The sequence below is a fragment of the Gossypium raimondii genome, chromosome 11 (assembly GCF_025698545.1).
Source record: "Gossypium raimondii isolate GPD5lz chromosome 11, ASM2569854v1, whole genome shotgun sequence".
NCBI classification, from domain to species: domain Eukaryota; kingdom Viridiplantae; phylum Streptophyta; class Magnoliopsida; order Malvales; family Malvaceae; genus Gossypium; species Gossypium raimondii.
In genome coordinates, this window is record NC_068575.1 from 55,531,794 (window position 1) to 55,546,282 (window position 14,489).

Consider the following 14,489-nt stretch of genomic DNA (forward strand, 5'->3'; position numbering starts at 1 on the left):
GAAAGAAACTAATTATGAATATATATTAAAACATTTTTTACATAAATTTATTTTTCAGTCGCATCATAAATTATGCTACATTAAAATAATTGAAGTGAGCATGGTGAGAGTGAGTGGATGAGGGGCAGAGCAGAGGTGTGGCAGGGCCTATGATATGATTCTACACTCACACCAAGATCCTGGGCCCAAGCCAGCAAAATATGAAAGCGACGCGTGTCTTTAACCATTAATATCTCACCTCGCCATCTAAGCTCCCTGAGGCAGAGCCGCATAGGTTCCTGTCTTTGACTCGGCCCTTGTTTTGCTCTTGGCCACTGCCATTGCCGAATTATTAACTTCAAATTCACAACAAACCTCCCAAAAACAAACAAACAAACAACAACAAAAACCATCCTTGAGAGTGTTCATTCCCAGCCCCTCAATCTTCCTAAACCCTAAAATTTACCCCCCCCCAACTAAATCCCATTTCTTTTTTCCTTCCCATTTCGGTCATTCATGGTTATCCCCAAAATCATTCCCCCACCTCTCTAATTTGTATGCCATGGACCATCAACTGCATGATCGTTCGTCAATTCTAGCCCAGAAAACCTCGAATTCCTACGATCTCATAAACCATTCCTCGGTATGGCTCGAAATCCGTCTCTTTTATGTTCGAATTGCGCCCTGCGTGGTCGACAACGTTCCCGACCACCTAACGCTCTGCCACCTCCGCCGCGAAATCGGTGTCTCTCTCGAAATCAATGGCTCTCGTGTCCCGGCTTCTGATTCGGCCGTCCTTACCCTTCGCTGCGACCGTCTCAACCGGGAATCATCCGAGGTCACTTATTTAAGCACCGATAGCGTCCGTGTCACGGGAGGGTTTGAATTCGAGGCTTACGAGGATGAAAAGAAGGTATTGTTGTGTGGCTCGTTGGAAAGGATGGAAGGAGAGTGGAGCATGGACTGTTATCTGGCGGCAGCGGCTAAGGAACCTGGAAATTCAGCTTTTTTTAAGCCCAAGATGGGTGTTTCAGCCCCGAGTATTGAAGTTTATATTGCCGGGTGTTGTGCTGGCACGCCCGTGATATTGACCAAGACAATACTTGGGAGCCCTAAGAGGAAAGGAGCATCGAGGCTTAAATGGATGTTGGATGCAATTCCTGAGAACGAGGAATTCGGGAAAGGGAATGATAAGGGTGGCAATGGGTTTATCAGACACCGGAAATTGCAGGTAAAATGTAACTGGTTTTATTGTCAGTTTTTTCAATATCTGATCAATATTCATTATGTTGATGTAGATGCAATCATTCAAGCATGGTAGAAGCAGATTGGCATTGAGTGAAAAATGTTGATTGTTTAAAACTCTTATGACAGGGTTTCAAAGGTTATTTATGTTATTGGTGCACAAAGATTGTTCTTGCTTCTATAATTCTGCGAGTCGAAATGCCATATGGGCTTTGGGTTGACTATATATGATGGGAAGGTTATTTTTTTGTCAGATGGTAGGCACCAAGGATTTATGTATGACGATACTTCTAGGGATATAATTGCGTTCTACCTGTTTCTTGATAAAGGGTTGCCGTTTTCTTTGTCGTAATTATGATGATTAGGTCGTTCATTTGCACCTCCAAGCACTTTGGGGGGGGGGGGCATCTAATCCGAATTATTTAGGGTATTGTCAGCTGCTCTGAGTAATCTGTTTTCTATATTTTCCCACCCAAATTTGTCTCCTGGATTCACTTTTAGGGTGCAAATATAATATGTCTGAGTTCTGGAGGAATAAGAGCAACAGCTGCCTGTTATGATGGCATAGCTACATCATAAACCAACATAGGATGACTGCTGCTTTGAGTTTCTTATTTTCTTTTTATGCAGATGTATATATAAGTTTGTTTCTTTACCCCTTGTAACTACGAGCTTCAAAATAACAATGGGAATATCCAAAATGTGCTTGTTTTGTGCATTGAAGTAGATTCTCAGCTTCTATTTTTTCTTTCTTGCAATTCAATTTGTCCATAAATGGTTTTCTTGTCATCACATTTTACTACAATGGAATGATTGTTGTGGTGGTGTACAGGTTACAGATGCCGAAGTCGAAGATTATGACTCTGATGGTAAAATTGGACTTAGTCACTATGCTGAAGAAATGTATGCTGGCGAAGATGGCCAACTTTCATGGTTTAACGCCGGTGTTAGAGTTGGTGTTGGAATTGGCCTCGGAGTGTGCCTTGGGGTTGGAGTCGGAGTTGGACTGCTTATGCGATCATATCAAGCAACTACCCGGAATATCAGGAGGAGGTTTTTCTAAGATAGATCTCTTCACCTATCAGCTTCGTTTTTTGTTCTAATCATAAAGGAGAAGGATATCTTTCGGGGTTTTGATGGCAATCTGGAAGATATCAGGGTTTCAGGCCAGAAATAAATGAAAAGCACAGGACAGCAACTCAAACTTATAAATGCAAGGTCCTTTTGGGTTCTGGTAGGTGGGTGGAACTTGTTTGCTTAGCATGTTTAAGATATGAAATTGCTCTGGAGAATCTGCTAACTGCTATAGTAAGTGCCTCTACGATCCCCTCAATAGCTTAGTAGACTATGGATTGTAAATATATTGTTTCTTTAAATTACACCTTGAGCCTGTTGATATTACGGACTTGTTCAGCTGTTGGTTTGGTGTGAGGCTTGAGAGTAGTCTTCCACAAAAACATATCTAGTTTTCTATATCCTGTAGAAATTTTGATTTGTATGGTCTGTGAGAAGATCATATGTTTGTTGTTTTGGTAGGTAATGTAAAAGTTTTATGTTCTGTATCAAACTTTGGGAAATTCTTCCATTCAAATTGAGTTGCAAGGTTGTGAGCTGTCTGCTGCTTTGTGAAAACTAAATAAAAAGTCTCCGCTTTTAATTTTTAGCTTATTATACAGGTATCCTGTTTAAAAACATCGTTCATGATACAAGGTTCTGAGTCAGGTAATTGTAGGTTGACGCCTTTAGTGAGTTCTTGGAGACTCAGTGCTTCAGTCAGTAGGGGCTATTTGCTACTAATTCCTACTTCTTATTCCTTAATTCTCCTGCTAATAAATGCACAAAAGTATATTTGAAAGTACTAAGGAGCTATATTCTACTCTATGATTATTGCTTTGTGTGGATCAAATTAGACGGAACTGGTTATAATATTATGCAGTACATTACATGTACTATAATTAGAAGAATTCACTTAGATAATAGATCGTGATATTATTATTTGATTATTGTTTCAAAAATTAATGGTAAAAACTTATCGATAACTCTTTTTTACCGATTACCGATTATTAAAAAAGAGCTTTTCATAATTAAAAGTGTAATTTAAATTAAATTTTGTACTGTAAAATTGAATTTTCTGTACACACTTTGTTTTAATATCCATTTGCCTTAGCTGTTTGGAAGGCATCCTTGCTGCATGGATTTGTTGGTGCATTCGAAAAGCGTGTAATGAATTTGTGTTCGTGGGGATCAAAACATGTTTGGGAATTGTTTTGGTCCAATCATAATGAAATCATGAATCCATATTTCTTACTCCACTCAGTGTAGAAAAGAGATCAGTCTCATGAATAGCATCCTCCATCATTTGATGGTGTCAAACTTAACATCGATGCAACCTTTGGTCTGCTGAAAAGAGTGGTAGGCATTTCATTGCCAGGGAACCGTTATTACGTGTGACATTTATTGTCCATCAGCATTTATGCTTAAAACCAAAAGCTTTGAGGTTTGACTCTGATATGATATCATTAAGAATCAAGAATTGTGGAATGTAACAACTTTGGACTGATCAATGGTGCTAAAAAATGTGATCATCCATGACTGACTACATGCGCCAACGTCAAGTTACAACAAAGTTGCAGATTGGATGACACATGCTCCCTTATGATTCCTAATGAACTAATCCTCGCGTTCTTTAATGAAAGAAAGAAGGGGATGTTTCGTATACTATATATTTGGACGGAGTTTTTGTATCATATATGCATGTAATGTCACAATTCATAGCCTAGCCTACTATATAGAATGTGGTAGACAGAGCTTCAAAAAACAAAAATCTCATGCCAATAGTCTGAACGCAGCGCAGGGCGTTTATTTGCCAAAAACTGGGACATAATTGGAATTTTGAAGTAAATGGTCAGTTGCCCAAAAACAAGGGGACACATTTCATTCCTTTAAAATTCCTCCCGAAGCTGAGGAGCTATATCAAGCAACAAGGATAAGACAAAACGCGTAAGCACGGTTTTACTTATGCAAGCAAGTACCCTTGGCGAAACTTTAGCCCCGCAAAATGCCCAAAGTTACACTCATCAACCATATCCAGTACCAGTAACCTCTAATTCCCACCCGAAGTCTCTTTTAACCTCGTCACAATAGTGAGTGCACGATCCGAGGATGAACCTCGCCTCCAACTCCACGACGTCGCCTATGCTCAGATCCTCTTCCGGAATGCGTCACCGTGACAACCCTACGCCTCTCCCTTTGGTTATTTCCCTCAACTGCATCGAAGATTGCGCCCTCGAGCAAGAATTCTTAGCCGGCGTCGCAGTGGTCCACCACGTCCCTCTCAGCAGCTTAGGCGAAGGTAAGATCGAGGGGGCCGCCGCCGTTCTTCTCCACTCCCTTTCCTACCTCCCTCGAGCTGCCCAGCGTCGCCTCCGTCCTTACCAGCTCATCCTCTGCCTCGGCTCCTCTGACCGCGCCGTCGACTCCGCCTTAGCCGCTGACCTCGGACTACGTCTTGTCCATGTCGACGCCTCGCGAGCTGAGGAGATCGCAGACACTGTCATGGCGCTGTTTCTGGGCTTGCTCCGTCGCACGCACCTGCTCTCTCGCCACGCGCTTTCGGCTTCCGGTTGGCTTGGATCAGTTCAGCCGCTTTGTCGGGGAATGAGGCGGTGCCGAGGACTAGTGTTGGGAATTGTTGGTAGATCTGCATCGGCCCGATCTCTGGCCTCTAGAAGCTTAGCCTTCAAAATGAGTGTGCTGTATTATGATATTGTGGAGGTAAAAGATCGGCTAGTCTCGAGAATTAATGGTCAATTAGTTGACTTCCGACTGCACTGGACACTCTAACTTTCTTTAACTCCGTTAGATTTGCTACTTAAAATTGACTTCTTATTTCCTTCACCAATTTAACTTCGAACTTAGCATTTCTGTACTTGCTTGTTTATGAAATTTAGCAAGTACTAATAAGGTACTCTCTTATTTACTTTGGGCGGATGCTTTGTCAAAAGTGTCACAGATTTTGTCAAAATCAACACTATCTGAAATTGCTATAGGCATTTTGACCTGGTGTAAAGATCTTAAAGATATAGTCTCTTCTAACATGTTATTCAGTTATATCTTCTTAGGTAAACTGAAAAGGAATTACAGATATACTGCAAATTGAATTTAAATTAAAAATGAGCTTGGTTTTTAGTGGTGTATATATGATTGTTTTATGTTGTTTACATGGTCCGTTAATTCAGAGTCTCACTGTTTGGATTTTAGTAGTTAACAATTTATTTTTATTTCTCATGCTGTTGGATCAATTTTCCATTGGAATAAAATTTCCTCTGAATCATGTTTTTACAGGAAAATGGAAAAGTAAGTAGGTCGTCTATAACATTCCCACCAGCTGCCCGTAGAATGGATACACTTAATGATTTACTAGCTGCAAGTGACCTTATATCACTTCATTGCGCTTTAACAGATGAAACCATTCAGATTATAAATGCTGAATGTTTGCAGCATATAAAACCTGGTACATTTGCTTTCATTTGTTTTTCCAAGAAATTTATGATTTCTTCTCCTTCTTTTGTATGAGTCTGTTTATTTTTCGGGGTATTTCCCTTTAGGGGCTTTTCTTGTAAATACGGGTAGCAGCCAGCTCTTGGATGATTGTGCATTGAAGCAGCTTCTCATTGATGGCACTTTAGCTGGTTGTGCACTGGATGGAGCTGAAGGACCACAGTGGATGGAAGCGTGGGTATGATGAATTTTCTTATGCTATGAGTTCAGGTTTTACTGTGCTATGCTGTTTATATAGGAAGATAGTGATTATCTTTAAAATTGTGTGTGTCTAGACAGAATTGGTTCTTTCTGTGTTTTGAAACAGGAAAAAGGTCTCTGGGTCTGTAGTCAGGTTACAATATCAGGCATCTAAATGAGTTCATCTTCGCAATATGTTACATTCTTGTTTCTGTTCCATGACATACCGGATTCCTTCCATTTGCCATAATCTGTGATTTTAGTAGAATTCTGTTCCAGTACATGCAAATTCCGAGCATGCTGAGGTCAAAATTTTATAATTCTGCATATCTTTCTCTCCTCCATCATCTTCATCTAAGATAAAATAGTACTTTTCAGCTTGTGATAGAAAGATTCAGTTTCGACTGTGTTGAGGTAGTATATTGCCATTTTGTTTTCCATAACTAAGATTACTGAAGATTTAACTAATCAAATTATCCTCACATACTTTGCTTCAGGTGAAGGAGATGCCCAATGTATTGATACTTCCTCGAAGTGCTGATTATAGTGAAGAAGTGTGGATGGAGATTAGGGAGAAGGCTATCTCTATGTTGCAAACATTCTTTTGTGATGGGGTTATTCCAAAGGATGCTACTTCTGATGAGGATGAGGAAGAAAGTGAAATAGTTGATGAAAAAGAACAGTTTAGCATACAAGAGAAAGAAAGTGCTTTGCGGGGATCCAGTGGTGAACAATTTACTGATGATATTCAACTTAGTCCTGAAAGTTCCCTTAAAAAGGATACCAACCAAGCTAAGGATTATCCTAATCAGAATCAGCATTCTGGTATGTCTTCTGGTACTCCAACTAAATCAGATGCTAAACGCAGCAGATCAGGTAAAAAAGCCAAAAAGAGGCATGCCCGCCGAAATAACCTACAAAAATCGGATGAGCCCTTAATATTAGAGAAAGAAAGTACTTCACAAAGAGAAGATGACACTGCTATGAGTGGCACAGATCAAGCATTAAGTTCTGGTTCTCGTTCTCCCTTAGACTCAAGAAGTAGGAAAACACCTAAAGAATTAACACAAGGGTCAACTTCTGACCAACTTCTTAAGATGAGCAGGAACCTAAGTGGACAGTCTGGGGATTTGCTGAAGGAGGGATATGTTATAGCTATGTATGCAAGAGATCGACCTGCACTCCACCTGTCCAGACAAAGAGTTAAAGGTGGTGGTTGGTTCCTAGATAGCATGTCAAATGTAACTAAAAGAGATCCTGCAGCCCAGTTCCTTGTTGTCTGCAGAAGCAAGGTTTGTTGACAGGAATTTATGACTTTTGCAGTTGGTCCTTACTTTCTGCACTGCCTTTACTTGAAATTTTTTTGGTCGGCTTTGTTTGAACTATAGTTCTGGGGCTTGTGGCAATTGTAGTTGAAAATTTTATGCATTTTTCCAGGACACAATTGGTCTGCGTTCTTTTGCTGCTGGTGGGAAGTTGCTGCAGGTAACTTTACATTTTACAAATTATTAGGGAATCTCTTGCTAAGCATGACTTCATTAAAAAACTTGTTCCATCTTTTGATCGATTCTTAGCTCAAAAATCTCACTGTGAATCGGTACCAGAAATTTGTTGTGAAATAGTCTTTTAAAATTTTAAAGGACCTGTGCAATTAAAAGTTTTTGGGTGAAATTCTAAATTATGCTATTGTAATTGGTTAATGTTTTCTTTGAATTAGAGCAAAGTAATCTTTCTCTCTGGGTAATACCTCTAATTTTGTCACCTATATACGAGAGTAGTTATGTTGTACCTTATCATTAGAATATTGCAATTTTTATGACATTATCAGCCTAGATACAATGATGGCTTTTTGGTCCCAAAAGAGCACACTTGTTTTGCTGTTGCACTTCCCTTTAAATATGTTGAAATTCAGCTTACACTGAGTAAATAGACATTTCAAAGGGGGAGAGATTTTCAGTGACAATGTATCTCAAACAATGTTGCATATTTAAGATACTAAATAAGAATGCTAGTATAGACAATTGGGGTATTGAGAAATCTTTTGTTGTCTTATGTTTTAATCCATTCTTAGTTTCTGCTTTGTGATGAAGTCAGATTTTAATGGTCTATATTCTCGTGGCAGATTAATAGAAGAATGGAATTTGTATTTGCGAGTCACAGTTTTGATATTTGGGAAAGTTGGACATTGCAAGGTCCGTTGGAGGAATGTAGGCTGGTCAATTGCAGAAATCCTTCGGTAAGTTCCCATCATTTATGTAATCCTCTTTGTTCTGACTATATAGTGTACGAACGCCTTAATTCTAGATTATATTACCCGGATATGAAAGCGAGTGTGGACATAGACTCGACACAATGTATCAACTATTTAAGAATAAAAAGAAGCAATTCCATATATTTGAAAGATTGTACCTCCATATTTTATGTTGGATTATGTTTGCGATACAAGTATCCCGGCATGGATACTTTAAAGAAAATAAAAAGTGCATAGCTCAGATAAGTGTCTCTCCGTAGATTGTTCTCCCTTTTCTCCTTTGCGGTGTTACCTTCTCTCATTGTCATGTGCTTCGATTACTTGAAATGGCAGGCAATTTTGGATGTACGCATAGAGATTCTGGCAGCTGTAGGGGAGGATGATGGGGTAACTCGGTGGCTTGATTAGGTTGTCAACGGATTTAGCGGCTAACTTTTCTATAGCCTACTTTTATTTTTTATTTTAAAATTCTTCCGAGTTTGTATTTCCAAATGAAATCGCCAGAACGGTTTGTAAATATTTCTTTACTAATTTTTGTTTGTTCTTTATTTTGTTTTTTTTTTGGGTGTTGGAAGCATTATGAGCATTGAAAGTACAGATGAGCTAAAAGGGAGGGGGAGGATCCAAAGGTGGTTTAACTTCTCTGATTGAGCAAATAATGTGCAATTGTGACTCGTTGTCATATCGTTAGCGGTACATAGCTCACGTGACATGTTGAGTCGGACCCCACCCTCCGTCCTCTAGCCAAGCAACTGACGTTAGCATGCTTAACTAATAATTTCGTTTTCGATGACGACATATATTACCGGTTAAACTATTAAAATAATTATTTTTATTTGTCTCATGTTATATTTTAGTCATTTATAAAATGTTATATTTTAGATGACAATGTGGATGTCAAGTTGGATGAGAAAAGTTAAAAATTCTTTTATGAAAATAAAATACAAATTTTTGCATTAAAATCTAATTTTTTTTCAATTTAAAAAGAAACAATAGTTGAGTTTTTTTTTTGTTACCATCAAAGAATAACAAAATGATAGAAATAAGAGGAAGAAATGGGCGCACCAACTTCTATACCTGTTTGCTACCGTGGTTGTCCACGATACACAAATAAACAAAGGTGAAGTACGTCATTTTTGTTTGTCACATATACAGAAAAGTATGAAAAGATGAATAACTTTTTTGCAAAAAAAAAAATTATAATATTTGAACTCAAAACTCAAGTAAAGAATAATAAAAAAAAACTATTACTTATTGTAATCCATGCCAAGATCTTCCATTGACTCAACTTTTTATTCTTCCATTTTGAATAAAAAATCCAACCGATTGATGGAGTACTCAATTTAATTTTTACTATTTTGATAATTATAAAATGGATGGTTTTTTTTTGTCAAAATGAAAACAAAAACTAAAAGAAAAATGAGACCAATGGTTCTTTTTCTAGTTTAACGATTAATCTAATGCATTAATTTTGATTATTTCGAAAACCAAATTAACATTTTATTTAATTTATTTAATTAAAAAATCAATTAATTTACTTCATGGACATCCACAATAACATTTAAAATTTATTTTAACTGCTACGTCGGATTACCGTTTGGGAGGTAACGATCTTAACGGTAAAGTGATAATTTTGTAATAAAATGATAACATTAAAATTAAAACATAACATTTCAAACATAAATAATTTGATGTAAACAAAAATAATTATTTTAATAGTCTGCATAGTACACCGTTGTTTAGCCAACTATCCACCCACAAACTGCTTTTTTCCGGCAATGGTATGAAGTACAAACACTCTGTTTCCAACATCTTCCTCCGCTGCTGATTTTGACGGTATAACCTTGTAAATAAAATAATTCGAGCGAAATATTACACGAACCACTTGTTATTGTCTAAATTGCCGATGTTTTTATGATTAAGCTCACTGGTTTTTTATAAAATCCTGGAAAGCTTAGATAAACACACATTTGCCTCCTATGAGTCTAGAATTTTGGTTTGATGTTACACACGTGCATCCACTTTACCTTTTGAATAGCTTTTATTTGAAATTTAAATTGTTTATCAGAGAAAGATTACTTTTTTTTTCAGTAAGTAGTACTAGGTGGGGAAAAAAATTTCGTGAGTTAGAGAGAGAAAAAAATAGTTTGGTTTTTTTTATTGGAATGTTGCGAGTGAGGGAAATTTAAAAAAATATATATAAAAATTAAAATTGGCGATAGCACATTTAACCAAAATCTTAGTTGAAGAGTGGAAACAATGAAAGAGGGCAATGTTACTCATAAATAAATTAATTTAAGTTGAATCTTTTATAAATATTACTTAAAATAATTAAGCAAATGTTATTTGATTGTCAGTGTCGTCCTTTCCAAAAAAAAAAAGAAAATTACATTAGCTACTGTCGTCCACATCAATCTAATGATCTAAAGTTATCCACGTGTACGCTAAATTATATATAACAAGAGAAAGGAAAGCAAAACCGAAGCCTTAAGCTTATGGTGTCCGTGAGCCCCAACCCGGCTCCTGGGTTTTACTTTTTCGATCCCATGAATATGGGTCTTCCTGGTCTTAGTTCTCTGCCGCCTGCCAACGCGGTGGCGCCTCCTCCTCCTCCTACTGCCGGTTCGCCGTATTTGGAGGATCCGAGTAAGAAGATCCGGAAGCCTTACACTATTACCAAGTCCAGAGAAAGCTGGACTGATCAGGAGCGCGATAAGTTTCTCGATGCTCTTCAATTGTCAGTAAATTCATTAAGATTTTTTTTTTTCTGATTTTAGCTACTGTTTTGTTTGTTGGAAAATTGGATTGAGTGAAGTAAGAGGCAAAGTCAATTCCTTTTTCTTTTTCTAGTTTGGTTTTTACTCCACATAAATGGCGTTGTTTGTTTTGTGAGTTACTGGATTAAGGTACTGATATTAACTCCAAGTGTATAACTTAAGTTCATTCAATGCATAGAATTTGCATTAGCCTCCAAGATAGCAATTCTGTTGTTTACGCTTTAGATGCACATTTCCTGGCTCATGGTGCTGATGTAGTTCCTTCATCAATTTATCATTGTAGATTTGATCGTGATTGGAAGAAGATTGAAGCATTTGTTGGGTCCAAGACAGTAATCCAGGTAATTAAAAAATATATATATATATATATATATGTTATGATTTCTTCACTAACTACTAGGCTATATGTTGTTTTCGATATGTTTTACTGAACGCCTCAATGGATGCTCTTGGCAGATCCGTAGCCATGCACAAAAGTATTTCCTAAAGGCTCAAAAAAATGGGGCAACTGAACATGTACCTCCCCCTCGGCCAAAAAGGAAAGCAGCTCATCCGTACCCACAAAAAGCTCCCAAAAATGGTCAGTGGGGCCACCACATTCGTATTCTTTTTAGGCAATTCTTGATCTTAAATTGACCCTCATTTACTTGTTGCAGCTGCTGTTGTACCCCAAGTAGTTGGACCGTTTCAATCGTCATCTGCCTTGCTTGAATCTGGTTATACCTACAGACCAGATTCATCATCAGTGCTTGAAAATCCAATTGCTAAGGGAGCTTGGTCTTCCAGGAGTTACGACTCTGTCCCACCTGTCACTGTTTCTCAACGGACTAAAGGTTTTTAATTATTCCTGCACCTTTTTATGACCTTTTTATCTTCCTCTTGAGTCTCAATACTATAGTAACATACTGATATTGTATGTTTTAGATGATGCAACATTTGCTGGACCAAATATTGCGCCCAACTGCTGTTACAGTAGTAGTAAGGAAAGCACTCCCAGAATCTGGTCATTTGGTAAAACAATTGCCCAAGGGGATCATAGGAAGCAATCTAGAGGTTAGTATTTTTATTTCTACTTTGAGCTTGATACTGGCATCAATGGACCATGTTAATATATTTTTGTGGACTTCAAATTTTTGCTTAGTTCACTCCAGAGAAAAAGCTTCAATGGTAACTATTTACTTGGTTTTGTTGCTGTCATTCAAACACTTGACTTTTAGGAAAACCATATAAAGAAAAATCTTTTTGATGCTTTCCTGTCATGAATTTTCCTTTGCCCTTTTGGCGATAACTCAAAAACTCTGCTTTTATTTGATGCAGTTGTGCCAGATTTTTCTCAGGTGTACACTTTCCTTGGCAGTGTCTTTGACCCCGGTGCAAGTGGGCACTTGCAGATATTGAAGCAGATGGACCCAATAAATGTGGAAACAGTATGTCACCCTGAATGATGTTCATATTCTGAATGTTTTTCAGTTGGCTGTGTGTGTCGAGGTAGAGATTTCATTGTATCTTAGAATCTTATGGTTAGCTGAAGGGGTGTTGTTTTGCCCTTTGCAGGTGGTGGTGTTGATGAGAAATCTTGCTACCAATTTGAAAAGCCCAGAGTTTGAGGATCAAGTAAGTTCTTTCTCCTCTTATTGGCATGCATTTAGATTCAATGTTGGCACTCACACTGTATATGTCTAATTTTATGATTCAGTTTTTAGGCCCGAAACATTATCTGCTCTTATAAAACTGAAACCACATTCAAGTTGAACATGAACTGATCACTCTTACCTCCTTACCATCATTTGTCTCGTATAAATGTCATCCTGTGATTTTGTTTTATAATTTCTTCTTTGCAAAAGAGAATGAAAACTGGTTAATGCCAAAAGATTAAACACAATTGTTTCATTTTTCATCTATTAGGAATAGAGATTTCATTTTTTACTGACTAATAATAAAACGAATGCAGAGAAGGTTGCTGTCAACGTATGATGCAGAGTCCAGAGGAGGTTAAATTTGGTAGCTCCTACAATGTCATTCACCATCATAAACCAGCTACTGCTGTTACAACAGCATAATAAGTTACTTGAAAGTTTTGGAACCATCCTTTCTTTGTCAGCTGATTGCTCGTTTGAAGGCATGAGCACCAGGCTGCAAGAAAAACGGATGCAGCCGGTTAACTTGCAAACAAGACGTAGAGGTCAGATGTGCATGTACATATGTACACATGTATGTAATGTATTTATATATGTACGTATGTACATATGTGAGGTGTAGTTATGATCTTTGGAGGACCTGGTAGCTTGTCAAATAGACTGGATTCTTTTTTTATGCACTGTGTATATCATACAAAAGTCGTTGGTTAGAGGCTAATATCATGTATAAAAAGAGCCGTTGAGTTTTCCACTGTAAATATTCTCAGGACTAATAAAATTAGGGTTTGCATTACCGTCATTGACTCATTTCCCAGTGCTGTGCCGTGCTTATTAGAATCAATTTTTACCTGGTACAATTTCTATACCCAGTGTAATTCTTTTACTCCTTCAAATTACCTAATTGGATTACATTTACATAGCTGAAATCCACCATTTGTAAAAATATATATCAATTGTCAACTGTGCTAATGTTACTAAATTATGACCTTATAATGTTCTTTGCAGACAATTAACTTTAGCATGGATGGTGTTGGTGAATTCGAAGCCATGAAACATGGTCTAATACTCTTATTTTGATTTCATGTTAGCATCAACTAGAAAATGCACGCATGCAAAGCTTCCTTTAAAAAACATGAAACCAAACCCAGTATAACTGAATGTTTCAGTTGGAAAAAATTTCCTGTGCATATATACCAATTTTTTTAAAGAAAATAAAAATAAGCTCATCAGAGTTCAGACGATCGGCACATACTTTTTCAGGTCGGGTCACAAAGGCCATGTATAGAAACTTCTTTCAACTGTTTGAAAGAATTTCCACGTAAACTCGGGAAAACTATCCCCAACAATGGTGTTAGCATCAACATTTTTCATTTTTACGTGAAAATTCTTACAGGCATGTTTGAAAAAATGATGTTACAAAACAAACAATCAAATGCAGTGGGTTGAGTGAAGGTGGTTCATTTTATTTGAAAGCAAAATCAATGTTGGGTAAAACTCCTGAGCTGTTACCCAAAACTATTGGCGACACTAATACCTCTGGAGCTCCAAGATTGTAGACAAAATTATCTAAGCTGGGAGATGGACAAGGTACGCATGAATGATGCACCTGGAGTACATTGGACTCAATATGATTCTGAGACATGAGTTAGGTTTTGTAAGAATGAATCACAGATCCTATTTTTGAGTTTGTTAGCTTGAAGCACACTAATATTGTGGATGATTACTACAAAGAATTTGAAGCTCTATTAAACTTGTTCCAATTGTGTGATGATTATGCTTTAAGTATCTTTGCTAGCAACCTTAGATCTAAAATTTCTCATATCTGCAACGGCAGCCAACGAATGCTCCCGAGGAACTCAA

General features: G+C 37.5%; 2 protein-coding genes across 3 annotated transcripts; both read left to right on the plus strand.

Annotated features, from left to right (window-relative positions):
- Positions 1-252: 252 nt before the first annotated feature.
- LOC105802739 (C-terminal binding protein AN) lies at positions 253-9,104 on the plus strand. 2 transcript variants are annotated; one of them, XM_052623091.1, is made up of 9 exons: positions 253-1,210; positions 2,057-2,277; positions 4,386-4,998; positions 5,569-5,737; positions 5,832-5,962; positions 6,462-7,256; positions 7,402-7,449; positions 8,087-8,200; positions 8,549-8,763. In XM_052623091.1, the coding sequence occupies exons 1-9, from the start codon at positions 542-544 to the stop codon at positions 8,621-8,623; spliced, it is 2,835 nt and encodes a 944-aa protein (XP_052479051.1). In that variant the 5' UTR covers positions 253-541; the 3' UTR covers positions 8,624-8,763. The 2 variants fall into 2 exon arrangements, with proteins under 2 accessions (XP_052479051.1, XP_052479050.1); XM_052623090.1 differs by lacking the exons at positions 253-1,210; positions 2,057-2,277 and adding an exon at positions 8,791-9,104 and having other exon boundaries at positions 4,173-4,998; positions 8,549-8,623.
- Positions 9,105-10,688: 1,584 nt separating this feature from the next.
- LOC105802736 (protein REVEILLE 5) lies at positions 10,689-13,428 on the plus strand. Its single transcript, XM_012634556.2, is given in 9 exon segments — positions 10,689-10,952; positions 11,276-11,333; positions 11,449-11,572; positions 11,649-11,825; positions 11,917-12,045; positions 12,310-12,419; positions 12,547-12,606; positions 12,944-12,979; positions 12,981-13,428. Coding segments are annotated over 9 exon segments (1,008 nt in total). The 5' UTR covers positions 10,689-10,710; the 3' UTR covers positions 13,053-13,428.
- Positions 13,429-14,489: the final 1,061 nt, after the last annotated feature.

Coding starts and splice junctions, on each gene's coding strand:
- LOC105802739 (XM_052623091.1), top strand. CDS start 542: ATGGACCATCAACTGCATGATCGTTCGTCAATTCTAGCCCAGAAAACC. Junction 5,738..5,831: donor TTTGCAGCATATAAAACCTG/GTACATTTGCTT, acceptor ATTTCCCTTTAG/GGGCTTTTCTTGTAAATACG. Junction 8,201..8,548: donor TCAATTGCAGAAATCCTTCG/GTAAGTTCCCAT, acceptor TTGAAATGGCAG/GCAATTTTGGATGTACGCAT.